At 42.7% G+C, this 26,974-nt stretch overlaps 1 protein-coding gene across 10 annotated transcripts in view; it reads left to right on the forward strand.

The window, feature by feature from the left end:
* Positions 1-26,974, forward strand: part of LOC143934045 (epsin-1-like) — a 150,503-nt gene that overhangs the window by 37,865 nt on the left and 85,664 nt on the right. For all 10 annotated transcript variants that reach the window (XM_077457306.1, XM_077457305.1, XM_077457307.1 and 7 more), the window contains one exon: positions 25,479-25,977. In XM_077457306.1, coding sequence (XP_077313432.1) covers positions 25,750-25,977 — 228 coding nt within the window. In that variant the 5' untranslated portion in view covers positions 25,479-25,749. The remainder of the gene's footprint in view (positions 1-25,478; positions 25,978-26,974) is intronic.

The following is a 26,974-nucleotide window of genomic DNA, read 5'->3' on the forward strand; positions in this document are numbered from 1 at the left end:
AAGGGTTCCAGATCCTCTAAACATACGATAGCCAGATGGTTAAGGTCAGCCATTGGGCAGGCTTACGTGACAGGGGGGGGTTAGAATCCCCAGTTGGGATCAGAGCACCCTCAACCAGGGCAGTGGCAACTTCTCAGGCAGAGTGGGCTGGTGCTTCTCCTGAACCGATTTGTAGAGCTGCAACGTGGTCCAGTTTTTCTACGTTCGTGAAGCACTAGAGATTGGCTCTTCTGTCAGCCAAAGACCAAGCCTTTGGTCGTAAAGTGCTGCAAGCAGTTGTCCCACCCTAAGGTAAGGTGCTCGCTTATCCTCTTTACAGTGGCTGTCCTGAAAGACTGACTTGGGGAAAAACTGAGTTACTTACCGGTAACATCCTTTTCTGGGAGTCTTTCAGGACAGCACCGGTTCCCACCCAGGTTTTTGGATATTTTTGGGAACTCATCACATGAGACTGTCAGGTAAGATTAAAAGTTTGTTTTGACGTGTTCTTGTCTCCCCAGTTGGCCGGAGGTACTCTGGAAGAACTGAGGGGACGGAGGGAGGATGAGACTTAAATTGTGAAATTGAAGGCAGTGTTTCCTAAAGAGGGGAGGAGCCAGGGTCTCTCTACGGTGGCTGTCCTGAAATACTCCCGGAAAAGGATGTTACCGGTAGGTAACTCAGTTTTTCCTGCCAGCAATCTGACATCCAGAAAGACTTTTTTGAAAGTCCTGTGTGTATGGAGCTTTATACAGCAATATTTACAAGGACATTGTTACTCAAGTGATCTCCACTTGCTTGTGGGTCACGTGCTGAGCGGCTGGCCTGATGCATTGTGAACACAGGAAGTTGCCTGCTGGGCACAGGCAGGAATTTGTTAATGCAGACGCATAGGTGTGCGCAGCCAACTACACTAAGGTGTGCACCTCCAAAGCGTGTGTGTGTGGGTTTTTTTTTTTTTTTTTTTTTTTCTCGGCGAACAGGTGCAGTAACTCAGCCAGGGGTGCGTGCAGTGTACCACCTCCCACATCTCCAACTGGATTGGCATCTCAATCCTAGCACAAGTCCTCATATCCACTGTAAATTATCTTCTCCCCCTTCCCCTAGCTGTACAAATGCCACCAAAAAATCCTCCTTTTTATTCTAAATTATGTGAGCATACGGCAGTTCCTCTTTAAATTAAAGATTTGAAGGGGTCTTTCTGTAGTAGTCTCCAAGAGTTCTAAGAAGCCGGTGCTTTGCTCAGACTGTAATATGCATTTAGCAATTAACAGCTGGGAGAATGCAAAACTGTCAAATGTGTTTTGCTCATTTAAATGCACTGTGTGTAATCTATTTATTTTTTGGTTGTTTGTTCTTTCTCAAGTCAATAAATTTTCATTTTTGGCAAGTCTGGTCTGTGCAATTTTTTTGTTTCACTAGGAAAGTACCTGCAATCCCATGGACACTGCTATCTAAGAGTCTCATTCAAATCGAAACACCTAGATAAACCAGTTGTATTTCTTTTGTGTTTCATAATAGACTTGTGTGTTTTATACCTGAAAGGGGGGCGGACAAAACATTTGGGAATCAAATGCTAGTTTTCATTTGAAATGACAAAAGAAATGCAATAGAGAATAGCTAGTTTCTTTTTAGAAGGTGCTATTGGCGGGGCTCAAGCTGACGCTGCAAGTTTTTTTTAATTGGGATTCGACCATAAAGGTTAACTTCACTTCTGTGGGGGAAAAAATAATTGGCAAATAAAAAAAATATATAGCGTATTAAATTGCAACACATGTTTTGTAATTGTTACATTTCCTTTTTCAATCTTCAGCACTGTAATTTCTGTAAAATGCAATATGGCCACCTGGAGGGGTTCTGTACACAAATAGTGTACAGAACACCCCCCAGATATGTGATTTTCCTGCTTGTGTGATTGGTTTACTGATTTTCCCAGAAGTCTGCCTTAACCACTTAAGGACCGCCGTATTGCCATTATACGTCATCAGAATGGCACAAGCAGGCACAAGCACGTAGATGTACGTGCCTGCCTTCCAGCGGGTGGGGGGTCCGATCGGACCCCCTCCCGCTGGATACGGCGGTTCGTTTCCCTCCAGCAGCGATCCGTGATGAGGGGATGGCCGTTGGTTTCTGGCCACCCCCTCTGGATCGCTCCTGGCCAATGACGAACTTCCTCCCACTGTGTATTGTTTACACAGGAAGGAGGAAGTGATGTCATTCTCCTCGGGGCGGTCTTTTTGACCGGACTACGAGGAGAAGACTAATAGTAAGTGTGCACCAACACTACACTGACATGTAGGTACACGCAGGTACACAAACCCCCCCCCCCCCCCCCCAGTCAGTGTCACTGATTGCATTGATCATTTCTTTACTGATCAATGCATTCAGTGTCAGTTGTAAAAGTAAAAACTGTCAGGGCAGTTAGTGTTAGGTCCAGGGTAGCCCCCTATCACCCCCAATAAAGATTTAACCCCCTGATTGCCCCTAGAGTTAACCCTTTCACCCCCTTTTGCCAGTGTCACTAAGCGATAATTTTTCTGATTGCTGCATCAGTGTCGCTACTGTCGCTAGGTAGCTAGTTATTTTTTTAGGTTCACCGCCAGGTTTTTATAGCGCTAGGTACCCCGATATACTACCCAATAATGGTTTTAACCCCCTGATTGCCCCTAGTTAACCCTTTCACCAGCGATCACAGTATAAGTGTCACTGGTGACGCTGGTTAGCCAGTTAGTTATTTAGGTTCCCCGTCAGGTTTTTATATAGCGCCAGGGACCCCCATATACTACCTAATAAAAATTTGAACCCCCTGATTGCCCCCAGTTAACCCTTTCACCACTGATCACCGTATAAGTGTTACGGGTGACTCTGGTTAGTTTGCTTTTTATAGCATCAGGGCACCCACCATTTATTACCCAATAAAGGTTTAACCCCCTGATCACCCGGCGAGTGATATCAATTAGGTTTTAGGGTCAGGGTCTGCGTCGCCCCAGGCAGCGCTAGGTTAGTGCCAGTACCGCTAACACCCACGCGCGAAGCATACACCTCCCGTAGTGGTATAGAATCTGAACAGATCAATATCTGATCAGATCTATGCTAGCGTCCCCAGCAGTTCAGGGTTCCAAAAAAACGCATTGTTAGCGGGATCAGCCCAGATACCTGCTAGCACCTGCGTTTTGCCCCTCTGCCCAGCCCACCCAAGTGCAGTATCGATCGATCACTGTCACTTACAAAACACTAAACACATAACTGCAGCGATCGCAGAGTCAGGCCTGATCCCTGCGATCGCTAACAGTTTTTTTTGGTAGCATTTTATATTTAAATCCGGAAGGCAGTGCTTGGTTTTCGGGGTCCCGTACGTGGCTAGGCTCCCAAAAAGTCCCCCACATGTGATATCCCCGTACTCGAGAGAAGCAGCAGAATTTATTTTGGGGTGTAATTTGACTTCTGCCCATAGCATGTGTGAGCAATATATCATTTAGTGACAACTTTGTGCAAAAAAAAAGTTTGTAATATTCCCACAACTTTTGGCAAAATATAAAATATTCCATGGACTCAACATGCCTCTCAGTAAATAGCTTGGGGTGTCTACTTTACAAAATGGGGTCATTTTGGGGGGTTTTGTGCTATTTTGGCATTTTATGGCCTTCGAAACTGTGATAGGTAGTGAGGAGTTAAATCAAAAATTTGCACCCTTAGAAATCCTGAAGGCGGTGCTTGGTTTTCGGGGTGCCGTGCGCGACTAGACTCCCAAAAAGTCCCACACATGTGGTATCCCCATACTCGGGAGAAGTAGCGGAATATATTTTGTGGTGCAATTCCACATATAACCATGGCATGTGTGAGCAATATATCATTTAGTGACAACTTTTTGTAAAAAAAAAAAAAAAAAATTTTTTTTTTTTATTTTTTGTCATTATTCAATGCCTTGGGACAAAAAAAATAAATATTCAATGGTCTCAACATGGCCCTCAGCAAATAGCTTGGGGTGTCTACTTTCCAAAATGGGGTCATTTGGGGGGGGTTTGCGCCATCTTGGCATTTTATGGCCTTCAAAACTGTGATAGGTAGTGAGGAGTAAAATAAAAAATGTATGCCCTTAGAAATCCTGAAGGCGGTGCTTGGATTTCGGGGTCCCGTACGCGGCTAGGCTTCCAAAAAGTCCCACACATGTGGTATCCCCGTACTCAGGAGAAGCAGCAGAATGTATTTTGGGGTGCAATTCCACATATAACCATGGCATGTGTGAGCAATATATCATTTAGTGGCAACTTTTAGTAAAAAAATATATATATTTTTTTTTTGTCATTATTCAATCCCTTAGGACAAAAAAAAATAAATATTCAATGGGCTCAACATGCCCCTCAGCAATTTCCTTGGTGTCTACTTTCCAAAATGGGGTCATTTGGGGGGGGTTTGTACTGCCCTGCCATTTTAGCACCTCAAGAAATGAGATGGGCAGTCATAAATTAAAAGCTGTGTAAATTCCAGAAAATGTACTCTAGTTTGTAAACGCTATAACTTTTGCGCAAACCAAAAAATATACGCTTATTGACATTTTTTTTACTAAAGACATGTGGCTGAATAAATTTTGCCCTCAATGTATGACTAAAATTTAGTTTATTCGATTTTTCTTATAACAAAAAGAAGAAAATATCTTTTTTTTTTTTTTTTTTTTTTTTAATTTTCGCTCTTTTTCCATTTATATCGCAAAAAAAAAAAATCGCAGAGGCAATCAAATACCATCAAAAGAAAGCTCTATTTGTGGGAAGAAAAGGACGCAAATTTTGTTTGGGTGCAATATTGCATGACCAGTTAAAGCAGCGCAGTGCGAAATTGGAAAAAGACCTCTGGTCCTTAAGGTGTTTATTGGTCCGGAGCTGAAGTGGTTAAGATACAGATGGGGGCTTCCTTTTTTTTTTTTCCCCCCAATTTTTGATGAGATGCGCTTAAAGGGAAATCACTTCTTGAGGGATGCAGACCCAGCAACTTTCCTTAGAGCCCTGCAGGTTCAGCACCTGATTGATAATTATAAAGCCACTCCCATACAGATTCAGTTTGTAGTTCACTTTGTACACATGGACACAAACTATTCCTTCAGATAAAACAAAAGGTAGGTCTTTGTAGTTTTTGAAATTTGCAGTTGTGTGTGTGTGTGTGTGTTTGTTTGTTTTTTGTCAATAAAATGGGAGTTTCTGAATTTATGGGAGGAGCCCGGTGCGTATTTAAGTTGGCCGCTCGCTGTCTGTTCCAGTGCCCGATACTACTTGTCGCTGGGCCGGCTCTTCCCAGCTCGCCTCATGCTCGTGAATCTGTTCGTTCGATTGCACATGTCTTGCAGCTTCCTTGTACTTTGGTCTTCATCTTCGCTGCTTACTGTTGCAGGTAGGGTTCATACCTTTTTTTTGTTCATACGCAATGTTACAATTCGTTTTGATTCCTATCCTGCATCCCTTTCATTCTTGGCTGCCTTGGTCATTCTCGGTCGTGTCCAACATCATTCAGCACAGGTGTAGTAGATTTGTATGTCCCTTCGGCCTTGCTTGTTGTCTCATGCCACGAACATACGTTTAATTTGTAGATCCAAGCCTCTGAGCCACAGTCAGTCGGTCCTTGCCCGTCTATGGGGTTGCTGTCTCATCCATTTGGAGATGAGCATGTATTGTTTGCATGGGTTCTGTGATTGAGGTAATTGGACCCACCTGGTGCTTTGTTTTCATGTAATTGGTTTGGGGGTTGGGTGGTGGGTATATGTTTGGTTTAGAGTAAGGCGTGTCATACACGCTGCAACCGATTCATATCACTTTCACTTCTTACTTTTTCAACCTCAATTTCATTTATCCTACTACCGATTCGTATCAGATACGTCAGCCTCACACAGTCCGATTCAAACCTAGTTGCGTCAGTGGAGCAATGGTTCACATCAGACATTTCCTGCACTGATTAATACCACTTACCCTCCATACCCTACAAAAGATTTGCTTTTATGTCATCTTACTCACTGATTCATGTCACTTTCATGCCATACGCATCACTCTGATTCGAGCCTAGTCACCTTGGCGGTACAACGCTTCTCATCAACCACATCCTCCACACCAATTTGTAGCAGTTTGTGCCATACCCTACGATTCGTTATTCATTTTTTATATTTTTTTTCTCTGACCAATTTCTTACCGCTCACCCCCATACCTTACTAACGATTTGTTAGTTCACTCACTGGTTCATATCACTTCCTGCCACATGCATCATTCTGATTCGAGCCTAGTTGACTTGGCAGTGCAACGCTTCGCGTTGATTCTTATCGGTTCGTGCCATACCCTACGATTCATTATTCAGATCATTGCTCTGACCGATTTGGATTATGTCAGCAGCTACATGCATCACACTCCAAACTGAACCTAGTCACACCGGCGTCACAATGGTTCACATTACTCGCACTGATTCCAATTGGTTCTTGCCTTACCCTACAATTACTTACTCATCATTGCTCTGACTGATTCAGATCGCTTCAGCAGCTACGTGCATTACACTCCGATCTGAACCTAGGAGCTTCAGCGGCACTATGGTTCGCATTGTAAAAATCCCGCACAGTCATACCGCTCACCTTCTTACCCTACAAACTATTCATTGTTATGTCATCTATTGCTTTCGTGCCACATCACTCTGATTCAAGCCTAGTTGCCACAACGCTGCGCATCAGTCACATCCAACACACTGACTCGTAGCTGCTTGTACCATACCCTAAGATTCATTATTCATATCATTGTTCCGACCGATTCGGATTGTGTCAGCAGCTACATGCATCACATTCCATACCGAACCTAATCTCATCGGTAGCACAACGGTTCGCATCACGAGTATTCCACACTCAATTAGTTACTCCCTATTGTCAATGATTCGTTACATATGCCATTTTCACAGTTTGTTCCTACACATACAATTTCCGCTATTCTTTTTCTTTTCACCTATCAGTAGGTTACCATTCTTGCAAATGCTGCAAAAATACGCATCTTGCAATTGCTGCCAAAATGCGCATCACAGCATATACCCATTGCATTCGCTACAAACATGCATCTCAGCCTAAATTCCTTGCAATCACTGCAAGTACACGCATCTCAGCATAAACACCTTGCTAGCGCTGCAAGCACACTCAGTGGCACGCACATAGCCACACTTCATTTTAATGGCACTTAATTGGCCGGCCATCTCCAGTGGCATTCATACGAGCCGCTCATTATTTTCCCTCTGTCTTTCTCCCTCAGGTCAGTCAAGTTCAGGTTCCATCCTGTACCAGGTTGGACATATTTCCCCAAAAAACCTGCAAGGATTGCACAAGCTTGCTCAATGAGCTCAGAACCAATAAACGTATACTTCTTCCTACCTGCTTATTTTTGGCCCCTTTTTCTTGGTTTACCTACCAGACCAAAAGCCTCCAGGTCTATTTATGTTGTAAGTCTTGTGTGTTTTGATCCACATTTGTCTCAGTCTTGGGACCACGACTCTATAGAGAGAGAGCTATCACACACAACTCCGCATAAATGATTACACCCCTTTTTGAAAAGTGTTAATTATCTATATCTATATCTATATCTCTCAACGAACACAAGAACATTTTGACAACCCGTGGTGTGTGTGTGTGTGTGTGTGTGTGTTTTTATTTATTTATTCTTTTATGGAACATTTTATTTAGCTCATTACATGGAAGTAAGGGTAATCATATAACTTAGATTACAAAATCTTCAGTTTTTTTTTTTCTTTTTTTTTTTTTACTCAAATTAGTTGAAAAAATATAAATCCACCCACAACAAAACCACTACATCTATTTTGTATGACCTCCCCTGATCTGTAAGGACAGTACCAAGTCTTCTAGGCATGGAATGAACAAGTTGGGGACATATTTGCATGTCTATCTTTTTTCCATTCTTCACGAATTACCTTTTTACATCCTGGACAGAGTGATGCTCAACCTGTCTTCAGATTTCTCCATAGGTGTTCATTTGGGTTCAGATCAGGAGACCTACTTGGCCATGAAATCGCTTTCACCCTGTTGTTCTTCAGAAATAAAACGGTGGGCTAAGACGTGTGTTTTGGATCATTGTCATTTTGGAAAAGTGCATGACGACCAAGGGCACAGAGTGATGGTAGCCTCTTCTCTTTCTATATAGAGCAGTATATCTGTGAATTCATGATACCATCAATAAAATGCAGCTCCCCAACACCATTCATGCAGCCCCACAGAAGGACACTGCCACCACAATGTTTCACTGTAAGTACCATGCATTTTTTCTTTGTACTCCTCACCTTTGTGACGCCATACAGGTGTGTCCTTTTTTTTTTTTTTTTTTTTTTTTTTTTTTTTTTTTTTTTTGAAGCTATCCGTTTCAAAAAACATTTTATCTTGGTCTCATCACTCCAGAGTACAGGGTCCCAGTAGTCTTCTTTTTCAGCATGGACCCTGGCAAATTCCAGGCAGGCTTTTTTGTGCATGGACTTTAAGAGATTCTTCCTTTGTGGAAGACACACATGCATGCCATTCCTCTGCAGTGTATGCCGTATTGTCACAGGAAACAATTGCACCAGTTTTGGCTCTCTACTTTCGCTAACTGCAGGGAACTTGCATGGCGACTTCTTTTTTTTAATTTATTTTTTCCTTCTTCAACCCTTCTTGTCAGATGCTTCTGTCGCTGTTGACTTCTGTGGACAGCCGGGATGTCTCTGTGAAATGGTTGCAGTTCCAGCTTTGTTACATTTTTCTATCACTTTTGCTTCTGACTGCTTTGCTGTTCTTGTAGCCTTCCCTTTTCTTGTGCAGATATATATATCTAGATCTATATAGAGAGAGAGAGAGATATTATCTATGACATTTCTCTTCCACCTGGTGACAACATGGGAAGGGGGTTTTCTTTAAGTAACGCCATTTTATAATCCACTGTCTTCTGGACACCTTTTTTTTTTTTTTTTAATCAAAAAGGTGTTTATTAAAGTTACAGGTATACAGCAATTTCCAGCGCAACATATACATCCATTTGACACATAGTTGTTAAAATACATACAGGCAATACAGCAGTCCATGACCTCCTCCCTCCTCCCCACAATTGCATAAAGTTCCCCAGTAGGTATAACCTTTTCAAGCTAGGGCTCACATACCTGCCTTGCGTCACACATCCTACAGTAATCTGGACAATATTAGTTCGGTTGGACTTAGCCCAGGGGTGTCCAGCCAGCATGACCACAGGCGCTCAAACCTTCCCGGGCATCCCCTATGCTGGTAAATGTATTTCTCCATAATAAGGGTCCTGCCCATATGAGTTATCCAGGTCGCTGCCACAGGGGGTTCTACGGATTTCCAACCTAGCAAAATAAGCTTCCTAGCCTGGAACAGCGCCCTGGAGACTGCCACCTTGATAGGCTCCAACGACACCACCCCCTCCAGTATCCCCAGAACGCAGCACACTGGGTCCCTGGGTATCTGCGTGTGAAACACCGCATTAACAGTGTCCACTACCTCCTTCCAGTATCTGTGGAGTTTCGGGCAGCGCCATAGGAGATGAATAAGGTCCCCCTCGTGTTGCCCGCACCTACCACACAGGGGGTCAGCCAGTCCACCCATCCTACTCAGTCTCACCGGTGTATAGTGCGCTCTCAGTATGATATAGAGTTGGGAGACCCTTTGCGCCACATTCAGTGAACAGTAGGTGATAGCCTGCAGGGCCTCCTCCCACTGCTCACCCGTAAGGGCGCCAACATCTTGTTCCCAAAGCGACAGTGCTTTGCAAGGATGGCCACGCAGGTGCTGCGCTAGCAGCATCTGATAACATTGCGAGATTATACCCTTCGTGCCATCCGCAGAGTGCAACGCGTGAAACAACGGGGTGGGCGACAACACCCAGTCACCCGAGTCCCCCTGCGCGGCCACCGCGTGCCGCAACTGCAAATAAGGGAAGATCATAGCCTCCGTAAGGTTAAATTTTTGCCGCAGGGCTGTAAATTATAGAAGCTTTCCATCCTGAAATACATGGGACAATAGCTGTACGTTATGGGCTCTCCATCTAGGGTCAGGCTGCAATTTAGCGATCTCAACATATGTCCGATTTCCCCATATCGGACTATATTCCATGAATCCTTGCACCCCCCTGTAGCTGCCTACTCTTGTTCCATGTTTTTTGTATCATAGTTAGTGTGGGGGTTAGTCTGTTGGAGCCCTTGAACCTCTGGGCCTCCAGTCCCATAGGGATGGTCTCTGCCCCCGTTGCATGAAGCAGCAGCCTCGCAGAGGAGCCCGCCGGTCCATGCGCCATGGAGCCCACCAGGTGGTGCAACTGGGCCGCAATATAGTACAGCCAAGGGTTGGGCACCGCCAACCCTCCGCTGTCCTTAGAGCGCTGCAAGTGCTCCAACTTAATCCTGGACACCTTTTTAATGAATTAATTAGACCCCCTGTGGTTTAGTTCTTGTTAATTTATGATTTTGTTGTCTAAAATTTTAGCTCCTCCCCGAGTGCCACATGTGTTTCATCCTGGCGTGGCAAGCTCCAGCTGTGTCTCAGTTGGATTTGAATCGCTGGACGGCAGTTTTAACAATGTGCCGCTTCCTAGACCAGCTTTTGTGATAGCACACTGATCCAGTGTAGGGAAATTGCATCAGTGTGTCATAGGAGGCGGTCTTTGAGGCGGGACATTGTTACAGCGGCCGTCTGGCGATCCAAATCCAGCTCTGACACAGCAGGAGATTTCACTTGGGAGGTTGCATCTGATGGGCCCTGATGAGGCTGCATTGATCTTTGTCTGCAGTCTGACATCTCCTGTATCATGTCTGCTAGAGGTGCACTGAATGGACATTTTTGCTAATACTATTAGTTAGCAATGTGTTTAAGTAAGAGGTTGCAGACATGATACAAGAGATGGGTAGAGACTGCAGACTGCATTTTTGGTCAGACTTTTCCTAAAACCCACCCCCTTTTTCAATTACGTCGACTCGTAGTGGCAGCTCTAAGTGTTAAAAAACCATGATCTCGATTCACTCCTGAGGATCTCTGCAGCTGAGAGTAGGTGATTTTTTTCATATAAACAAGTGGAGAGATTATCTGCTCACTCAGCTGTCAAAAGAGAGCATCCTAGGCAGTCTGCCAAGTTTAGAACTTGAAACATTGTAACTAACTTACTAAGATCAAAGGGATAGAACTTCTTGTGTAAACAAATAATCTGGGCAGTCTGCCAAGCTTTTAACCACTTAAAGTCTAAATCTTTTTCTGACACTTCTTTCTTAACCACTTGCTTACTGGGCACTTAAACCCCCCCCCCCCCTCCTGCCCAGACCAATTTTTCAGCTTTCAGCGCTGATGCAGTTTGAATGACAGTTGCGCGGTCATACAACACTGTACCCAAATGAAATTGTTATAATTCTTTTCCCACGAATAGAGCTTTCTTTTGGTGGTATTTAATTACAGTTGGGAGTTTTATTCGTTGCTGAACAAACAAAAAAAATCACGTTTTAATTGTTATAAAATTTTGCAAACAGGTAATTTTTCTCCTTTGTTGAAATGCACTGATGGGGGCTGCGCACTGATGGGGGGGGGGGGGGGAGGAGGGGGCTGCGCACTGATGGGCACAGATATGGCACTGAGGTGCAGCACTGTTGAGGCAGATTGTGGGCACTGATGGGTGGCACTCATGCCTATACTTAGGTGGCAGGTGGGCACTGATGGGTGGCACTTTTGCCTATACTTGGGTAGCAGGGGGCAGGTGGGCACTGATAAGCTGGCGCTGAAGGTGAAGTCCCTCTCACGGCCGCCGGTGATCGGCTTTTTTTTTTTTTTTTTTTTTCCTCACGCTGACAGCTCTGTTGTCGTCACATGATCAGCTGTCACTGGCTGACAGCTGATCATGTGGTAAGGGGTCGGGATCGACCCCTTACTCCGATCTGTGATCAGACAGGTCTCATAGACTCGCTGATCAGGGGGGGCACGCAGGCTGCTCGTGCACGGGACGACGTCAATAGACGTAGTCCCGGCAAAGCAGGTCCGCGCTGTAGCCGTCATTGGGCTATAGCACGGATCTCTAGTGGTTAAGTTAAAATCCAATATTTTTTGCTAGAAAATTACTTGAAACCCCCAAACCTAATAGTATATAATTAATTTTTATTATATTTTTTTTTTTTTTAAGCAGAGACCCTAGGGCAGTGATGGCGAACCTTGGCACTCCAGATGTTTTGGAACTACATTTCCCATGATGCTCATGCACTCTGCAGTGTAGTGGAGCATCATGGGAAATGTAGTTCCAAAACATCTGGGGTGCCAAGGTTCGCCATCACTGCCCTAGGGAATAAAATGGCAATTGCTGCAATATTTTATGTCACACTGCGTTTGCCCAGCAGTCTTTCAAATGCAATTGTTCTGGGGAAAAAATACACTTCAATAAATAAAAAAGACGAAACGGTAAAGTTGGCACAATTTTTTTTTAATTTTTTTTTTTTTTTTTTTTTTTTTTTTGTTATGCCGCAAGAATCGTGAGAATCGTGATCTGTCTTCTAAGCAAAAAAAAAATAAAAAATTGTGATTCTCCTTTTAGCCAGAATCGTGCAGCTCTACTGTAAGCTCACCATTTTATTTAGTGACGGGGGGCCTTTGACTGGCGTTCAGAGAACTTTAACAAAGTCTGTCCGAAGCCATGTTTTAAAGCAAGTGTAAACTAGCAAAGAGTGTAGAGCTGCACAATTTTTCGTAAAAAAAAAATTATATAATTTTATTATATATATATATATATATATATATATATATATATATATATATATATATATATATATATATATATATATATATATATATATATATATTACAATATACATACATTTTTCTTTAAATGTGATTTGAGCAAAGTATTATGTCTTATTTTATGGCCAACTTTTTTGATAACCTAATGTTCAGGGGTTACAAATCTTTAAAATACAATCGTGTGTGTGTTTGTTTTTTTTTTGCAAAAAAGAAAAAAAAAAAAAAAATTGTGATTTGTCATTTTATCCAGAATCGTGCAGCTCTAGTTTGAGGTATGTATGTGTAAAGGGGAAGAACTCCAATGAATGAGTTTGCATTAAAGACCTTTTATAGTTGCATACCTCGGATGCCGATAAAATGTCATTTACTCAGTACTGGCACAGGATTTGCTTCCTCGGCTCCTACCCTTTTTTTATTTTATTTTTTTCAATCTGTAAACAAAACATGTAGGGATAGAAACTATGTATAGAGTGGTGACCTATACCAGGCAGAAAGTGAGGATGGCCATTATTTCCTATGTTGTCTTCCTACGCATGTGCACTTTGTTAAAGCCCCATCTCCAGGCACCAGAAAAAATGTAATACTTGCCCTATTCCTCCTTCTTAAAAAAAAAAAAAAAAAAAAAAAAAAAAAGGTTTCTTTCATTCTGTGCAACTCGTCCCCTGAAGCGTCTTCGTCAGGGAGAAAGAGTGCGAAATCGGGTCATAATTACAGCTTCTTTCTCTACTTGGACTCGACTTAGATGTTTATCTATTTATACATTTTTTTTTGGTACAGTTCCATACCATAAAGGCCCATGTTGCCAAGTGCTTTCTAAACCTAGTTAGAAGGTCTGACCTGCATATGCAAATGGCGATTGCACCACATGTGAGGTATTGCCGCAAACATCAAAGTCCATGTAATACTTAAAGGGGTTGTAAAGGTAAAAGTTTTTAGAATGCATTAAGGTGAAAAAACATCTGACAGTGCCGCCCCCTCCCCGCCCCCTTGTTTTACTTACCTGACCCCTCGAAAGTCCCGTGCTCGCCCCCGACATCCTCTTCAATGCTCAGCCTGGCTGTTGATTGGCTGGAGTGGATGGATTGAAAGCAGCGCAGCTATTGGCTTGCGCTGCTGTCAATCACATCCAATGACGCGGCACACCGGGGGGCATGGCCGAGTGATACAGTGAGTGGCTGTAGCCGCCGGCTTTATCACGGGAGCGCGCTCGCAAGTGCTTCTCACCATGCGAGAGAAGTACTTGTGGAGGGGGGGAAGCCGAGACAGCCGCCGAGGGACCCCAGAAGAGCAGGTTCAGGCCACTCTGTGCAAAACGAGCTGCACATTGGAGGTAAGTATAACATGTATGTTTAAAAAAATAAAAAAATCTCTTTACAACCCCTTTAAGTTCGGTGCCATAGTGCATGTTTAACTCTAAACTGGTAACCTGCAAAGGCTTTTAAAGCGTTTCCTAGGATAATTGAGTACATGGCTTGACCAATTTTTCTTTGACTCTAGAAGCCAGCTAAAAGTTAGGAGCCAGTTTATGTGCTGTGATAATGTAATGTACCGTATATACTCGAGTATAAGCCGAGATTTTCAGCCTCTTTTTTGAGGCTGAAAGTGCCCCCCTCGGCTTATACTCGAGTCATCGCCGTCTGACTGCTCGATCAGCGTATCGAGCAGACAGACGGCGGACATACTACAATTTGAAAGCCGCGCCTCCTTCTCCGCCTCCGCCTGTGATAGGCGGAACACTGAATTTCCCAGCAGCCTGTGTTCCGCCTATCACGGACATCGTCTCATCCTCGTCCGTAGTACGAGGATGAGACGATATCGGTGATAGGCGGAACACAGGCTGCTGGGAAATTCAGTGTTCCGCCTATCGGAGGCGGAGGCGGGGCTTTTGAATTTTAGAATGGCCGCCGAGGCGATCCTGGCAAGGCACGGGACGGAGGCAAGGCAAGGCACGGCACGGGACGGGACGGAGGCAAGGCACGACACGACACGGGACGGAGGCAAGGAGGCAAGGCACGGCACGGCACGGAGGCAAGGAGGCAAGGCACGGGACGGAGGCAAGGAGGCAAGGCACGGGACGGAGGCTCGGGACACAGGTAGGCTGGACACACACACACGGACACACACACGGACACACACACGGACACACACGGACACACACACATGGACACACACACACAGGGATGGATGGATGGAGACACACACACACAGGGATGGATGGATGGATGGAGACACACACACACAGGGATGGATGGAGACACACACACACAGGGATGGATGGATGGAGACACACACACACACACAGGGATGGATGGATGGATGGACACACACAGGGATGGACGGACACACAGGGACGGACACACACACATGGATGGACGGACACACAGGGACGGACACACACACAGGGAATGACAGGCATGTCTCACCCTCGGCTTATACACGAGTCAATAAGTTTGCCAGTTTTTTTGGGGGTAAATTGGGGGCCTCGGCTTATATTCGGGTCGGCCTATACTCGAGTATATACGGTAACTTTGTTAATTTTTTTTTTTTTTTTTTTTTTAAGAAGAAAAAAATTGCAATGCTTTACTTTCTTTGTTGGCTCGGAACTGTCAACAGAGAAGCCGGAAGTGACGTCCTACACATGGGGCGAAGAGCAGATGTGTATCCCTTCTCCTCCCTCCCCTCTACTCTGGGGCCCCCGCTATGCCAGTCCTGGGCCTGCAGATGTGCAAGCGGAGCCCAGGGTTACATAGTGAGGGGGAGGCACTTTACCCACGTGTGTGTGCGCAAGCAATCGGGCGGCAGTGGAGCTGCCCAAATGCTTCCACTTGAGAAGTGAAGGAGGGCTAAATGTAGAAAAAAAAATCTACCTGCCTGGCATCCATAATTGCATGTCCTGAGTAATAAAAATTGTGCATGCCTGCAACTGGGAATGGGCTGACAAAAGCCCAGGCATCTGCACACAATTTCTAGCCTCCTTGGCAAACTGGCGATTCGTCCAGCCCTGAGTTAATGTATGGTAGTCTGTTGCTATTTCACAGGCATGCGAAACTTGAAATCTTGAAACATTTGGCATCTACTTAATTGATGCTACATCTTTTATCTTATATATTTTACCAAAAATTTGTGTATTGTGTTTTTGTGCACTAAAGTGCATTTTGGTATATATTTGTTTTTCCTGAAAATTTCTGTAAAATTGCAATAGCTACCATTTTATTCTTCAGGGCCTCTAATTTCTATGAAATGTTCTAGCAAAAAAAATGTTGCTTTTTAACATGTATGTAAAAAAAAAAAAAAAAAAAAAAAAAGTCAAAACTGGCCTGGATACAAAGTAATTAAAGCTGTATTTAATCCCCAAACTAAGTATGTGTTCTATTGCATCTTATAAGTCATTAACTGTGGTGGCTGCATCCCTTTTTTTAGTATTTTTTTTGTTTTCCCCCTGTTTTTTACCTGGTGATCTGACCAGTAATGTACCTCCCGATTAGTGAGACACCGCTCCTGGAGGACTGAGTACTGGGGTTATAACAGACAGAATCATTGTCAGTCTGGGGGGAGGGGTTAGTGTTAAATATATTGACAGATTTAGAACCACTAATGCCGGTTTTCCTGTCAGAATAAACTCCTAAGGTTTTTCCGACAGAGTTCCGCTGAAACTGTCGTGCGTACACACGATCACACCAAAGTACGATTGTTAAGAGCATGGTGACGTACAATGGGACTAGAAAAGGATGTTCAATAGCCAATAGCCTCAGTCTCCTACTTCAGAGCATGTGTCGTTTTTTGGTCCATCGGAACAGTATACAGACTAACAGTTTTCCCAATAGGAATTGGTTCCATCAGAACGTGTTTTTAAATCTTTAATTTCTAGGTCCGTCAAAATTTTTGTCTGACTTTCTGTTGGACATTCCGCTCGTGTGTACGCGGCATAAGAGATTGAAGCCAAACTCTGGCTCACATTTTATAATCCGTTAAATCAGTTTTCCCTTTTTATTTATTTATTTTTATTTTTTTGGATACGTTTTGCATGAATATAATAGCGGCTGATCAATTTACTCACCCCAGCCAGTGTTAAATGGCTTGACTCATCCATGTAAACAAATGCATTCTGTTGGAGAGCTGAAAAAGCTGTGATTTGAAAAACATACTTGCTGGCTAGTTCGCCAAATTTAAAATAGAACCAAAAGAAAATGCAGCCATCACATCTAAGAATTGGAAACCTTTAATGTTTGCTTTTGGGTTTAATAATGCTTTAAAGCAAGAGTTGATTGCTATGCCTACCTAGGGGCAATCTGTAGAGCAGTGGTCTCCAAACTGCTGCCCGGGGGCTAGATGCAGCCCCTTACTTTTTTTTTTTTTTTTTTTTTTTATCTGGCCTTTGGGGCACTATTACATTCACTGATACCAATGATGGGGCCCAGTGACCCCAACGGTGGGGCATTTTTTACTCTAAGTAGCCACAGTCCGGCCCCACAAAAGTTTGGGGACCCCTGCTGTAGAATATATGAACCTGTAGATTTTCATAAACTGTAATTATGTTTAGAAAAGGAAGTAGTATCTATAAATTGTGTGTGTTTCCTCTGGGCAAGCTAATTTATATACAATATATTTACCAGCGCTTTCTAGATATGCTGGTTTTGTAAACCATATCCCCTTTTTTTTTCCCCCCATTTGCCGATCACAGCAGCATGGTAAGAGAGAATAAAGGAACAGTCAAGCTATTTTGTTTATATTGGCTTGTTAGTTACCTTCCCATCATTTTATCGTCTCCATTCCCTTTCAGAATGTAATAGGACATGAGATTGTGAATGAGCTTCTAGTTGCAAAGTAGCTTTCAAAAAAAAAAAATTCTGTATGGTAATAGATGTAAATTGCCCAAAATTCTCCTTTCACATTCACCTAGAAATGTCTTGTGTATTTGCCTAGGACATATATAAAGTGCAGTGTAGAATGTCAGCATCTTTCAGAGTTAGTTAGTCAGGTTGAAAAAAGACACAAGTCCATCCAGTTCAACCTTAAAAACAAATAAAATAAAAATAATTGTACAATCCAATATACCCAATTTTATGCCCACAATTGATGCAGAGGAAGGCAAAAAAAAATAAATAATCCAGCAGAGCATGCTCCAATTTGCTACAGCAGGGGAAAAAAATCATTCCTGATCCCTGCCCCCCACCACCCCCCAAGAGGCATTCGGATTTTCCCTGGATCAACTTTACCTATAAATGTTAGTACCCAGTTATATTATGTACATTCAGGAAAGTATCCAGGCCTTTCTTAAAGCAATCTACTGAGCTGGCCATAACCACCTCTGGCGGGAGTCTATTCCACATTTTCACAGCTCTTACTGTGAGTAAAGCCAGGTGTTGAGATAATGTAACTCAGGCATTCATGCACAGGAGTTACATCATTGGCTATTAAAAGTAGATGTCTGATTTGAATGAAGCAGTGAAAAATATGGTGGCAGCAGCAATAGGGCCTGTCAGTACTGGAGAAAGGAAACAAAGATGTAAGTGTGCCATAATGTGCACAGCAATATAATCTGCTTTAAAGGCGGTGAACACCACATACAGTTGGGTCCATATTTGGACACAGGCAAGATTTTCATACTTTAAAAGGAAACCCTCCAAATGAATTTGAAATGCAAACTTCCAGGTTGAATTCAGTGTTGAACATAAATATCAAATACAAATTTTGGGAACCGCAACCATTTTTTTTTTATATACACCATCCCTCTCCATATTCAGGGGCTAAAATGTAATTGGACAAATGAATATCATAACAAAATATAAAAAATGAACATTTCTTTAATCGTACATCACGGGACACAGAGCCATAGATTACTATGTGAGTTATAGTCCACCTTCAGGTGCTGGACACTGGCACACCCTAAACAGGAAGTTGCCTCCCTATATAACCCTTTCCACACCGGGAGCATCTGTTTTTTTCGCCAGTGTCTAAGGTGTTGGTCACGAGTGAAGATGTGCTGTGCTGAGCTCCACTGGAGCAAACCTTGCTGAGGCTAGCTATACAGCTGGATCCATTCAAAGTGTCCTTTAGGCCAAATTGAATGGCAACCGGGTCTCGTATCCAAAGAAACAAGCTTTTGCTTATAAATGCATCTCTTTTTAGAGAGCTGGACCCCAGGATCCAGCACTTTTGGTATTAAGGCCATAAAATTTTACTGGCAGGGTGCTTAATCGTTGAGAGACCAGTTTAAACAGGTGTTTAAGGTTATCCTGCTCAGCAGGCCCAGGATCTGTCAGCTTTATGTTTGCAATATTGCTGTGAGATATTCTATCCTTCAGGCCTTGTGCCCTTTGCTAAGCACCATGCAGAAGCTCCTGACTAGTCTTCCTTTTTGCAGCAAAACAGCTATTTGGGGAGGTTTTAGATGATGCATCCAAAGAAATTCTAGTGGAAAAAGTACCCCCTTTTGCCATTTAAGAAAAGGAGTAAATGCATTTTTGTTTTAAAGCTCCTTCTGTGCCGGGGGCATCAGCCTCCTCCAGGCAGTCAGGACAGCTTCCACCATCAGGTTCAAAAAATAACCCCAGGGACAAAAGAGGTCTTGGAGGAGGAAATCTCCAAGATACTGAAGCCTCCTTTTTGAGGAGGTGGCTCAATAGGGGGAAGTCTTCTCCAGTTTTCAAGGATCTGGCAGGAAGAGTGTCAAGACGAATGGGGGACTTCCTCAATAGCTCCAAGGTACAAACTGGAGTTCCAATAGTTCCCGTCTCCTCTCAGATCAAACGTTCCTAAGGATCCAGAGAAAAATAAGTCTTTCTCTCAAGCATTGGACCATCTTTTGGCAAAAGGTGATCATGGTGGCCCCCATGTAGGAGCTGAGGTTGGGGTTTGGTTAAATCCAAATGGACATTCTGGATCTCAAAAATTGTAAATTAAATTCCTGAATATAACCACTTTTTTCGCATGGAGTCAATCCACTCAGTTCTCCATTCTACAAGGGGGAGAACTTCTGGCATCAATCGACGCCAAAGATTCATACCTCCCATATGCCTATTTCCTCTCTCGCTAGTAATGAGAGAGAGAGATTTGTCCCATATCCGTGTCCACGTTGTAAGTGGGTATTTATATTATAACAGTTCTCATTGGAGCGCAACATGATTGTTTTTGCATAAATTTTTTTTGGGTAGACTTTAGTCCATACGGTGGTTGCAGCACCACTGACCATTATTTATTCACATTCCATTGGAGCGCAGGAATAACTATTTATCCACTATTTATATTGACATGGGGTGGGGTCACCATGTGATATCAGCTGGGGGCCCCACCCCTTATGATGTGTAGTGACGTCATAAAGGGCGGGGCTCCAATGACCCTGCCCCATGCCAATATAAGTATTGGCACACCGCCCACCAAGAATTAGAGGGGGAGAGAGCTTCGAGTCAACGTTGGAAGAACAGCGAGAGAAGACAGCAGACAGAGGGAAAAGAACCGGAGAGAGAGCAGAGAAGAGCCGGAAAGGGGAGAAGTCGGAAGAGACAGAGCTGCTTAATTGTTTACTTTAAAAACCCATGTACTGTTTTTTTTTTATTTTATTTTTTTTTTTTTTTTAAGGCGAATTGGTAGATGTCCAATGTTCCCCATACTCATTCATAGAGTGGGGGGGCCTGGAAGCACATGTCGCATGATGTGTGAAAAAATCAATGTTTCCCTATGAGAGCCGTCTTAACTGGTCTGACACACAAGTTGGTCCGACTTTGAAAATGCTCCCTGCACTACTTTGGTCTGACTTTGGTCCTACTTCAGCCCATTGAATATCATTGAAGTCCTAACCATCCGACATGGTGATTACAGCAGCAGTAAAAGGAATTTGTCATGCTGGGATTGGTTTTGATTGGTCAAAGGACAAGTCGGACCATAACAAAGTTGGATCAAAGCGGTATCCTGTTCATTCAAGTCGAATGGATGTAGGACCAATGTCGCAGAGCAAAGTAGGATGACCGTTGTATGACTGTTGTGCAGTATCAGTGTGAGCCCAGCCCCAATGTCGGAGCGTTTGTCATACAAGTGTGAACCCAGGCTAATTGATGAAGAAATAACAAAGGTGTAGCCCACACCTGACCAAGCTGCTTTTGATTCAGTTTAGGGCTACAACTAACAATAATTTTCTTAATCGATTTAGTTAGCCGATTTTTTATTTTATTGTTACGATCGGTTAATAACCTTTAAAAGTATAGTGTATAATTTAGTTAATATGTAAAGTTTAAAAAAAAGCTATTTATTCCTAAAATATCTCTATACGCAGGAGTAAATATAAATAACCAACTATATGGTTGGGGAGTAAAATCTTCAACTCTGAGAATAACAGAAGAGATATACTCTATATACTATTAGAGGTTGAATCTGGTAAATATCAGACTCGGATCAATTTTTTTTTTTTTTTTATCTTAGGAAAAAAAAGACTTTTTTTTTTTTTTTTTTTTTTTTTTTTGCAGATTTTCAAACAGAACTGTAATTTTAATATGCTGGCCATACAAAAACAATGTCTTCCTTCAAAAAAAAAAAAAATAATAACTTTAAGAGCATTTGTTTAATTTTTCTAATTGTTAGTGGGGTCAAATAGATGTTTGTTTTTCAACCACAGTGACAGGAAATTTAGAAATAGGAATTTCCAGACAGTGTATGTGGTTTTTGTTCAGATATTACATTCATTTTAAAACAATGTTAAAAGCAAGTGAAAAATTTTCAACATTCTTTCATTCAGCTAACAAAGATTTTTCGCATGAATATTCTCATCTGAAAATTGATTTGTGTGGCCAGCATAAGGCTCTCTACATACCTATGCAGTTTGCTTTGACCCTTTTATGTAGTGCTTTTTGCTGTGATTGTTGATTTTTTGCACACGTGATTTAGCTGCGCTTTTGCTTTTTTATTTATTTATTTTTTTATGCCCTTTTTTTGGCCAACTTGTTGTGGGGCAGATTAAAAAAATACAAATTGCTGCAAAAAAGCAACTCATGCCTTTTTCTGCAGCTTCTCCATTGAAGTATATTGAACCAAAAAAGCACAGTTTTGTGTTGCATGCAAATACGCAGCAGCTGAAAAAAAGCATAGATATGAATGTTACATGAACTGTAGTGTGTTTCTGCAAAAAGCACCAAAAAAAAAACACATGGGTGGGAACCAGGCCTAAAATTTTAGTAACAAAATTTGCTTGTCTTAGTACAAAAAGTGCAAATAATCGCTAATGTAAGGGGTTCGTGTGTTTGTTCCCCACCCCCCCCCCCCATGTGACAGTAATATTTACAGTAGTGATTTGCTAATTTTATTTTTCATTTGCTATTAACCACATTATGTTACTGGCCGATTTAATCGATTAGTTGTCGATTTTAGTTGTTTCGGCCTTAATTCAATTGTCCAATTACTTTTGGTCTCTTAAAAAAGGGGATGACTATTCTTAAGAGCTATAATTCCTAAAGCCTTCCTCCAGTTTGGATGTACATACCCTCAAATTAAGTGTGCACTTTCCACCTATATCCATTATATAACTATAGCGTTTGAATGTGTTTTGGTAAATACCTGAAAAAACTAAAATTGGTGCCTGTGTCCAATCGTATATGGACCCAACTGTAGATCAACCACATCTGTTGGTAAAGCCGGCCATACATGGACCAAATTTTTGATCCATGTGTGGTCAGGCTGATTGTACCCAAGTTTATCTATTGATCAACTTGGGTACAACCACCCTGTTGGATTTTTCTTCATTCGACCGGGAATGCCCCCCCCCCCCCCCTGCTGGCAGAATACAATAGCGCTTTGGGAGGCATTCCCCCATCAACGCTAATGGTTGAATCAAACGTGTGTGCGTGCGTGGGGGTGTTTGGTGTTTTTTTTTTTTTTTTTTTTTTGTGACTTCCAACCATGGAAGCATCTGGTGTCTCAGCAGATGTGGCTGTTTTATGTGCCCTTTAATTTTCCTGTTGCGGTTGTTCCATCTAGAGAGGTTTGCACCCACTGTGGGAGAAGAACCGATAGAAGGACGAATTGGAGGTATTTTAGCCACCGCAATTTTTATATATGTGGTGGCAAATGATTTCAGTCTTGTATGTATTTTTTCCGGAAATAGCAGATATATTTGCAGCCTCTCCCCCATATTCAGAAACAAAATGATAGGATACAACCATAATATTAGACACTATAAGAAAGTTGTACCGTCTTTCCTTTTAGTAAGAGCAGGTAACCCGAACGGTTTACAAAAACTGTTTTTGCCCGATTGAGTCTGAATCCACTGCGCAGTTTTAGAAGTATGTTACGCTGCAATTAATACAAAGGGTCATGTGCACCAACCACTAGTTGGGTGTTTAATGTACGCCAGGGCTTTAGTTGATTCTGTTCTGTCTTTGTTCGATAAATCTCTGACTACAAATAAAAGTGAATGCTTACACTACAGTGTTCTAAACCAGATAGACTGGTAATTCCTGATGGCTGCATGCAAAATAGTAGTTTTGATGGTACTGTCTAGATATTTAAAGTTTGTTTTAGCAAAATTGTATAAAATTATATTTGGTACATCTCTGCAACGCATACACATTTTATTTATTTATATCCCTTTTTTAAAGTGGTTCCAGAGTCAGAAGTTTATACTTTTTTTTTTTTTTTTTTTTTTTTATGCGTTCTATGTATAAGGTAAAAAACCTTCTGCAAGCACCCCCTCCTAAAGACTTACCTGAGCCTGATCTTGATCCTGTCTCTCCCCTTATTGGCTCAATGAGAAGGGGGCGTAAGGGGTGTGGCGGAGCTTTGCTCTGTGTCTTATAGAGACACAGCTGGCTCGGGAGCGGGCATGCACGAGTACCCCCATAGCAAGCCTTTGCTATGGGGGCACTTGGCAAGGGAGAGGGGTCTGGTGTGCCAGCGGGGGGGGACTCAAGGGCCGCAGGATTGGGGCTGCTGTGTGCACAAAACTGTCTTTACAATCCAATTTAAAAAGACTGCAAATATAGCACAAGATATGTCCATCTACCAGTGAGCTCTTTTGCACTAAGACCCCTTTCACACTGGGGCATTTTTCAGGCGTTTTTCATGCGCTTTAGCATTAAAAAAAGCGCCCGAAAGAAGCCGCAACTGCAATCCCAATGTAAAAGCCTGAGTGCTTTCACACTGAGGTGCTGCGCTGGCAGGGCGTCAAAAAAAAGTCCTGCAAGCAGCTTCTTTGCAGCGCTTTTGGAGCGGTGAATACGCTCCTAAAGCGCCCCTTCCCATTGAAATCAATGGGAAGCACCTGTAAAACGCCTGAAAAACGCTATTGGCAGCAGCGTTTTGTGGGCGCTTTTAACCCTTTATTTGGCCACTAGCAGGAGTTAAAAGCGCCCCAATAACGCTCGAATTACGCTGGTAAAGCGCTGCTAGTTTAAGCGGCGCTTTACGAGCGTTTTTCGGGCGCTGACATTGTGAAAGGGCTCTTAAAGTGGTTGTAAACCCTTACAAACCACTTTGACCTACAGGTAAGCCTAGATTAAGGCTTACCTGTAGGTCCAAGAAATATCTCCTAAACCTATACGGTTTAGGAGATATTTGCCTGAAGACAGGCACCGCTGTCTATGGCGCATGCGCCGTAGACAGCGACGCACAGGCGCACTGAGCGCAGCATTTCCAACAATGGATCTGCCACGCGTGTCGGCTCCCGTGCGCATGCGCGGGAGTGACGTCATCGCGGCTCCGCCGAATGACAGCGGCGGAGCTGCGAGACGCCACCAGCAAGATGGATACGGCGGACTACAGGGGACAGCGGCGACTTTGCTGGCTCCTGTGTCAGGTAAGTGACACATAATGGGCTACTATGCGATGCATAGTAGTCAATTATGCTTTGCCTTTGCAGGGAATGAAAGAGGAAGTAAACTCATCAGGGTTTACTTCCTCTTTAAAGCACTTGGTCTTTCACATTGGGACTGCAGATGAGGCTTCTTTCAAGTGCTTTACAGGCACTTTTTTTAACGCTAAAGCGCCTGAAAACGCCTTAGTGTGAAAGGGGTCTAAGAACTTCAGGTTTTCACTATGACAGCTGGCACCAGCACAAGGGACACTTAAATTCAAGGCCTCATGAAAACAGGCATAAAAAAAGCTGCTTTTTACAAGGCGTACAGCATGGTTTTTATTTTATGCCTCAAACATGTTGGCCTATGTGGCCATGTACATCAGATGTTTAGATCCGTATTTTAAAGTGAAGCCTCACCCAAAAGGGGATCTCCGCTTGACTGCCCCCCCCCCCCTTTTGGTTGCCCTAATGAGAGTGCAGTGTGATTCACGCATGCGCAGTAGGTAAACTGTCTGAAGCCACAAGGCTTCAGCACTCTATATATGCAGAACTCCATACAGAAAATATTTTGCAATTGCAGTAAATCAGAAAAGAAGTACACTGAGTAAATAACGCAAAGCAAGAGTTTAAAGTTCGGCATCCACACTGAGAATTCTACTACCGTCCCATCTACAATGTCCATTCAAAACAGCTGCAAGTTCAGACTGGTGATAAACATTTTTAAAATGTATTTAAGCAGTTCTACCTCTACTCTTATGAACAATATTCATGTTCCATTCTTCGTCTTTCAGTGGTATTGAGATGAATCAGAAAATGATGTCTGAGTGAATCAGGGCGTTGTGTGGGTAATATGTGGTGAAAAGAAGTGCTAATGTGTAAGGAAAATGTCTTGCATGTTTTTCTCTTATATGTACATGTGTACATTGCTCACAGATTGCCCTTTGTGTTTTTCAGATGGATCTCTAGTGCATTCACAATGCCAGGATTGCATGCTGCTGGAGAGCAGATCAGGACATCTTAGCCCACCTGGAAGAGGACGTGGTATAAACCTTGGATGTCCTGAGTGTCTTGTTTCCACTATTGAAGGCAATCTACTTGGGTTCTGCTGTTGACAATCTTCAGATTTTGAAGGCATTTTGGTTCTGTAAACTAAAAAATTATATATAACTATATTCAGTGTTCCGGTCGTCTTTCCTTACTGCCTCCTGTCATAAAAACAACCAACATGTCTACCTCCTCGCTGCGCCGACAGATGAAAAACATAGTCCACAATTATTCTGAAGCAGAAATCAAAGTAAGGGAAGCTACATCAAATGATCCATGGGGTCCATCCAGCTCTCTCATGTCTGAGATTGCAGATCTCACCTACAATGTTGTGGCATTCTCTGAAATTATGAGCATGATATGGAAGCGGCTTAATGACCACGGGAAAAACTGGAGACATGTGTATAAAGTAAGAATACGCTTTTATTTTCTGTTTTAATGTAAGGCCTTATGCATACTGGGCATAAAAAATGCTGCTTATACAGGAGTTTTGGTTTTTATTTTTTTTTAGCCTGTAGAAGCAACATGTTAGTCTATAGTCATGCACATTTGGGCATTTTTGTAGAGGAGTGTTTACATGCTGAAAAAAACTTGCTTTTTTTTATTTTTTTTTGAGAGTAGCTTTGTGGCAGAATTGACTCTTGACGTACACAAACGTGGCATTTAGTCATGTCAGACATTTTTAAGTGTAAATTATTTTTAATTTTTTTTTATAGTGTTTTGGGGGGGAAAAAATATTTAAAAAGCAAAGGCTCATTTACCTGCCTAAACATTTGTACAGAACGGTCCATAGGCACGTCTTTTTTTTTTTTTTTTTTTTTTTTTTTTTTTTTAACCAGAGTAAAGTTTATTGAGCATACATAAAAAAGAAGACTACATAGCAATACTCAAACAAAAAAGGGGGGGGGGGGGGAAGGCGCAACAAGCGCAACAAGTGTCCACGGAGACGGGATACCCCCAGCTATGCTGCCCCAGGCGCAAGGTCGCTGATTCTAGTCGCCAATGCGACCTGGCGACCGGGTTTTGTCGAGCACTGGTATACACAGTAGCATGACCACAGGTAATACACATATACATATAACAGAGTCTCTAGGCAAATTTATTAAAGGGGAATACTGCCACTAACCGCGCACAACATTTATCCCGTACAGCAATGAGGACTATTCATCCATTCATCCCAAATCTTATGGAATTTCATAGGGCAACCTCGGTTGGCATAAATGAGTCTTTTATAGGGTAGAGTTTGGTTAACAGCTCTCTTCCACTGCTGGAGCGTTGGGGGATCAGGTCTAAGCCACAATCTGGCTATCTGCATCCTAGCAGCAAAGAGGGTCTCCTGTAGGAATATTCTAAGATATTTACTTTCATCTTGAAGGGGAAGGAGACCGAGTATACCGAGTATACAT

This window comes from Lithobates pipiens, unplaced genomic scaffold (genome assembly GCF_037356315.1).
Source record: "Lithobates pipiens isolate NorthernLeopardFrog02 unplaced genomic scaffold, aLitPip1_a1.2 Scaffold_27, whole genome shotgun sequence".
Classification (NCBI taxonomy): Eukaryota; Metazoa; Chordata; class Amphibia; order Anura; family Ranidae; genus Lithobates; species Lithobates pipiens.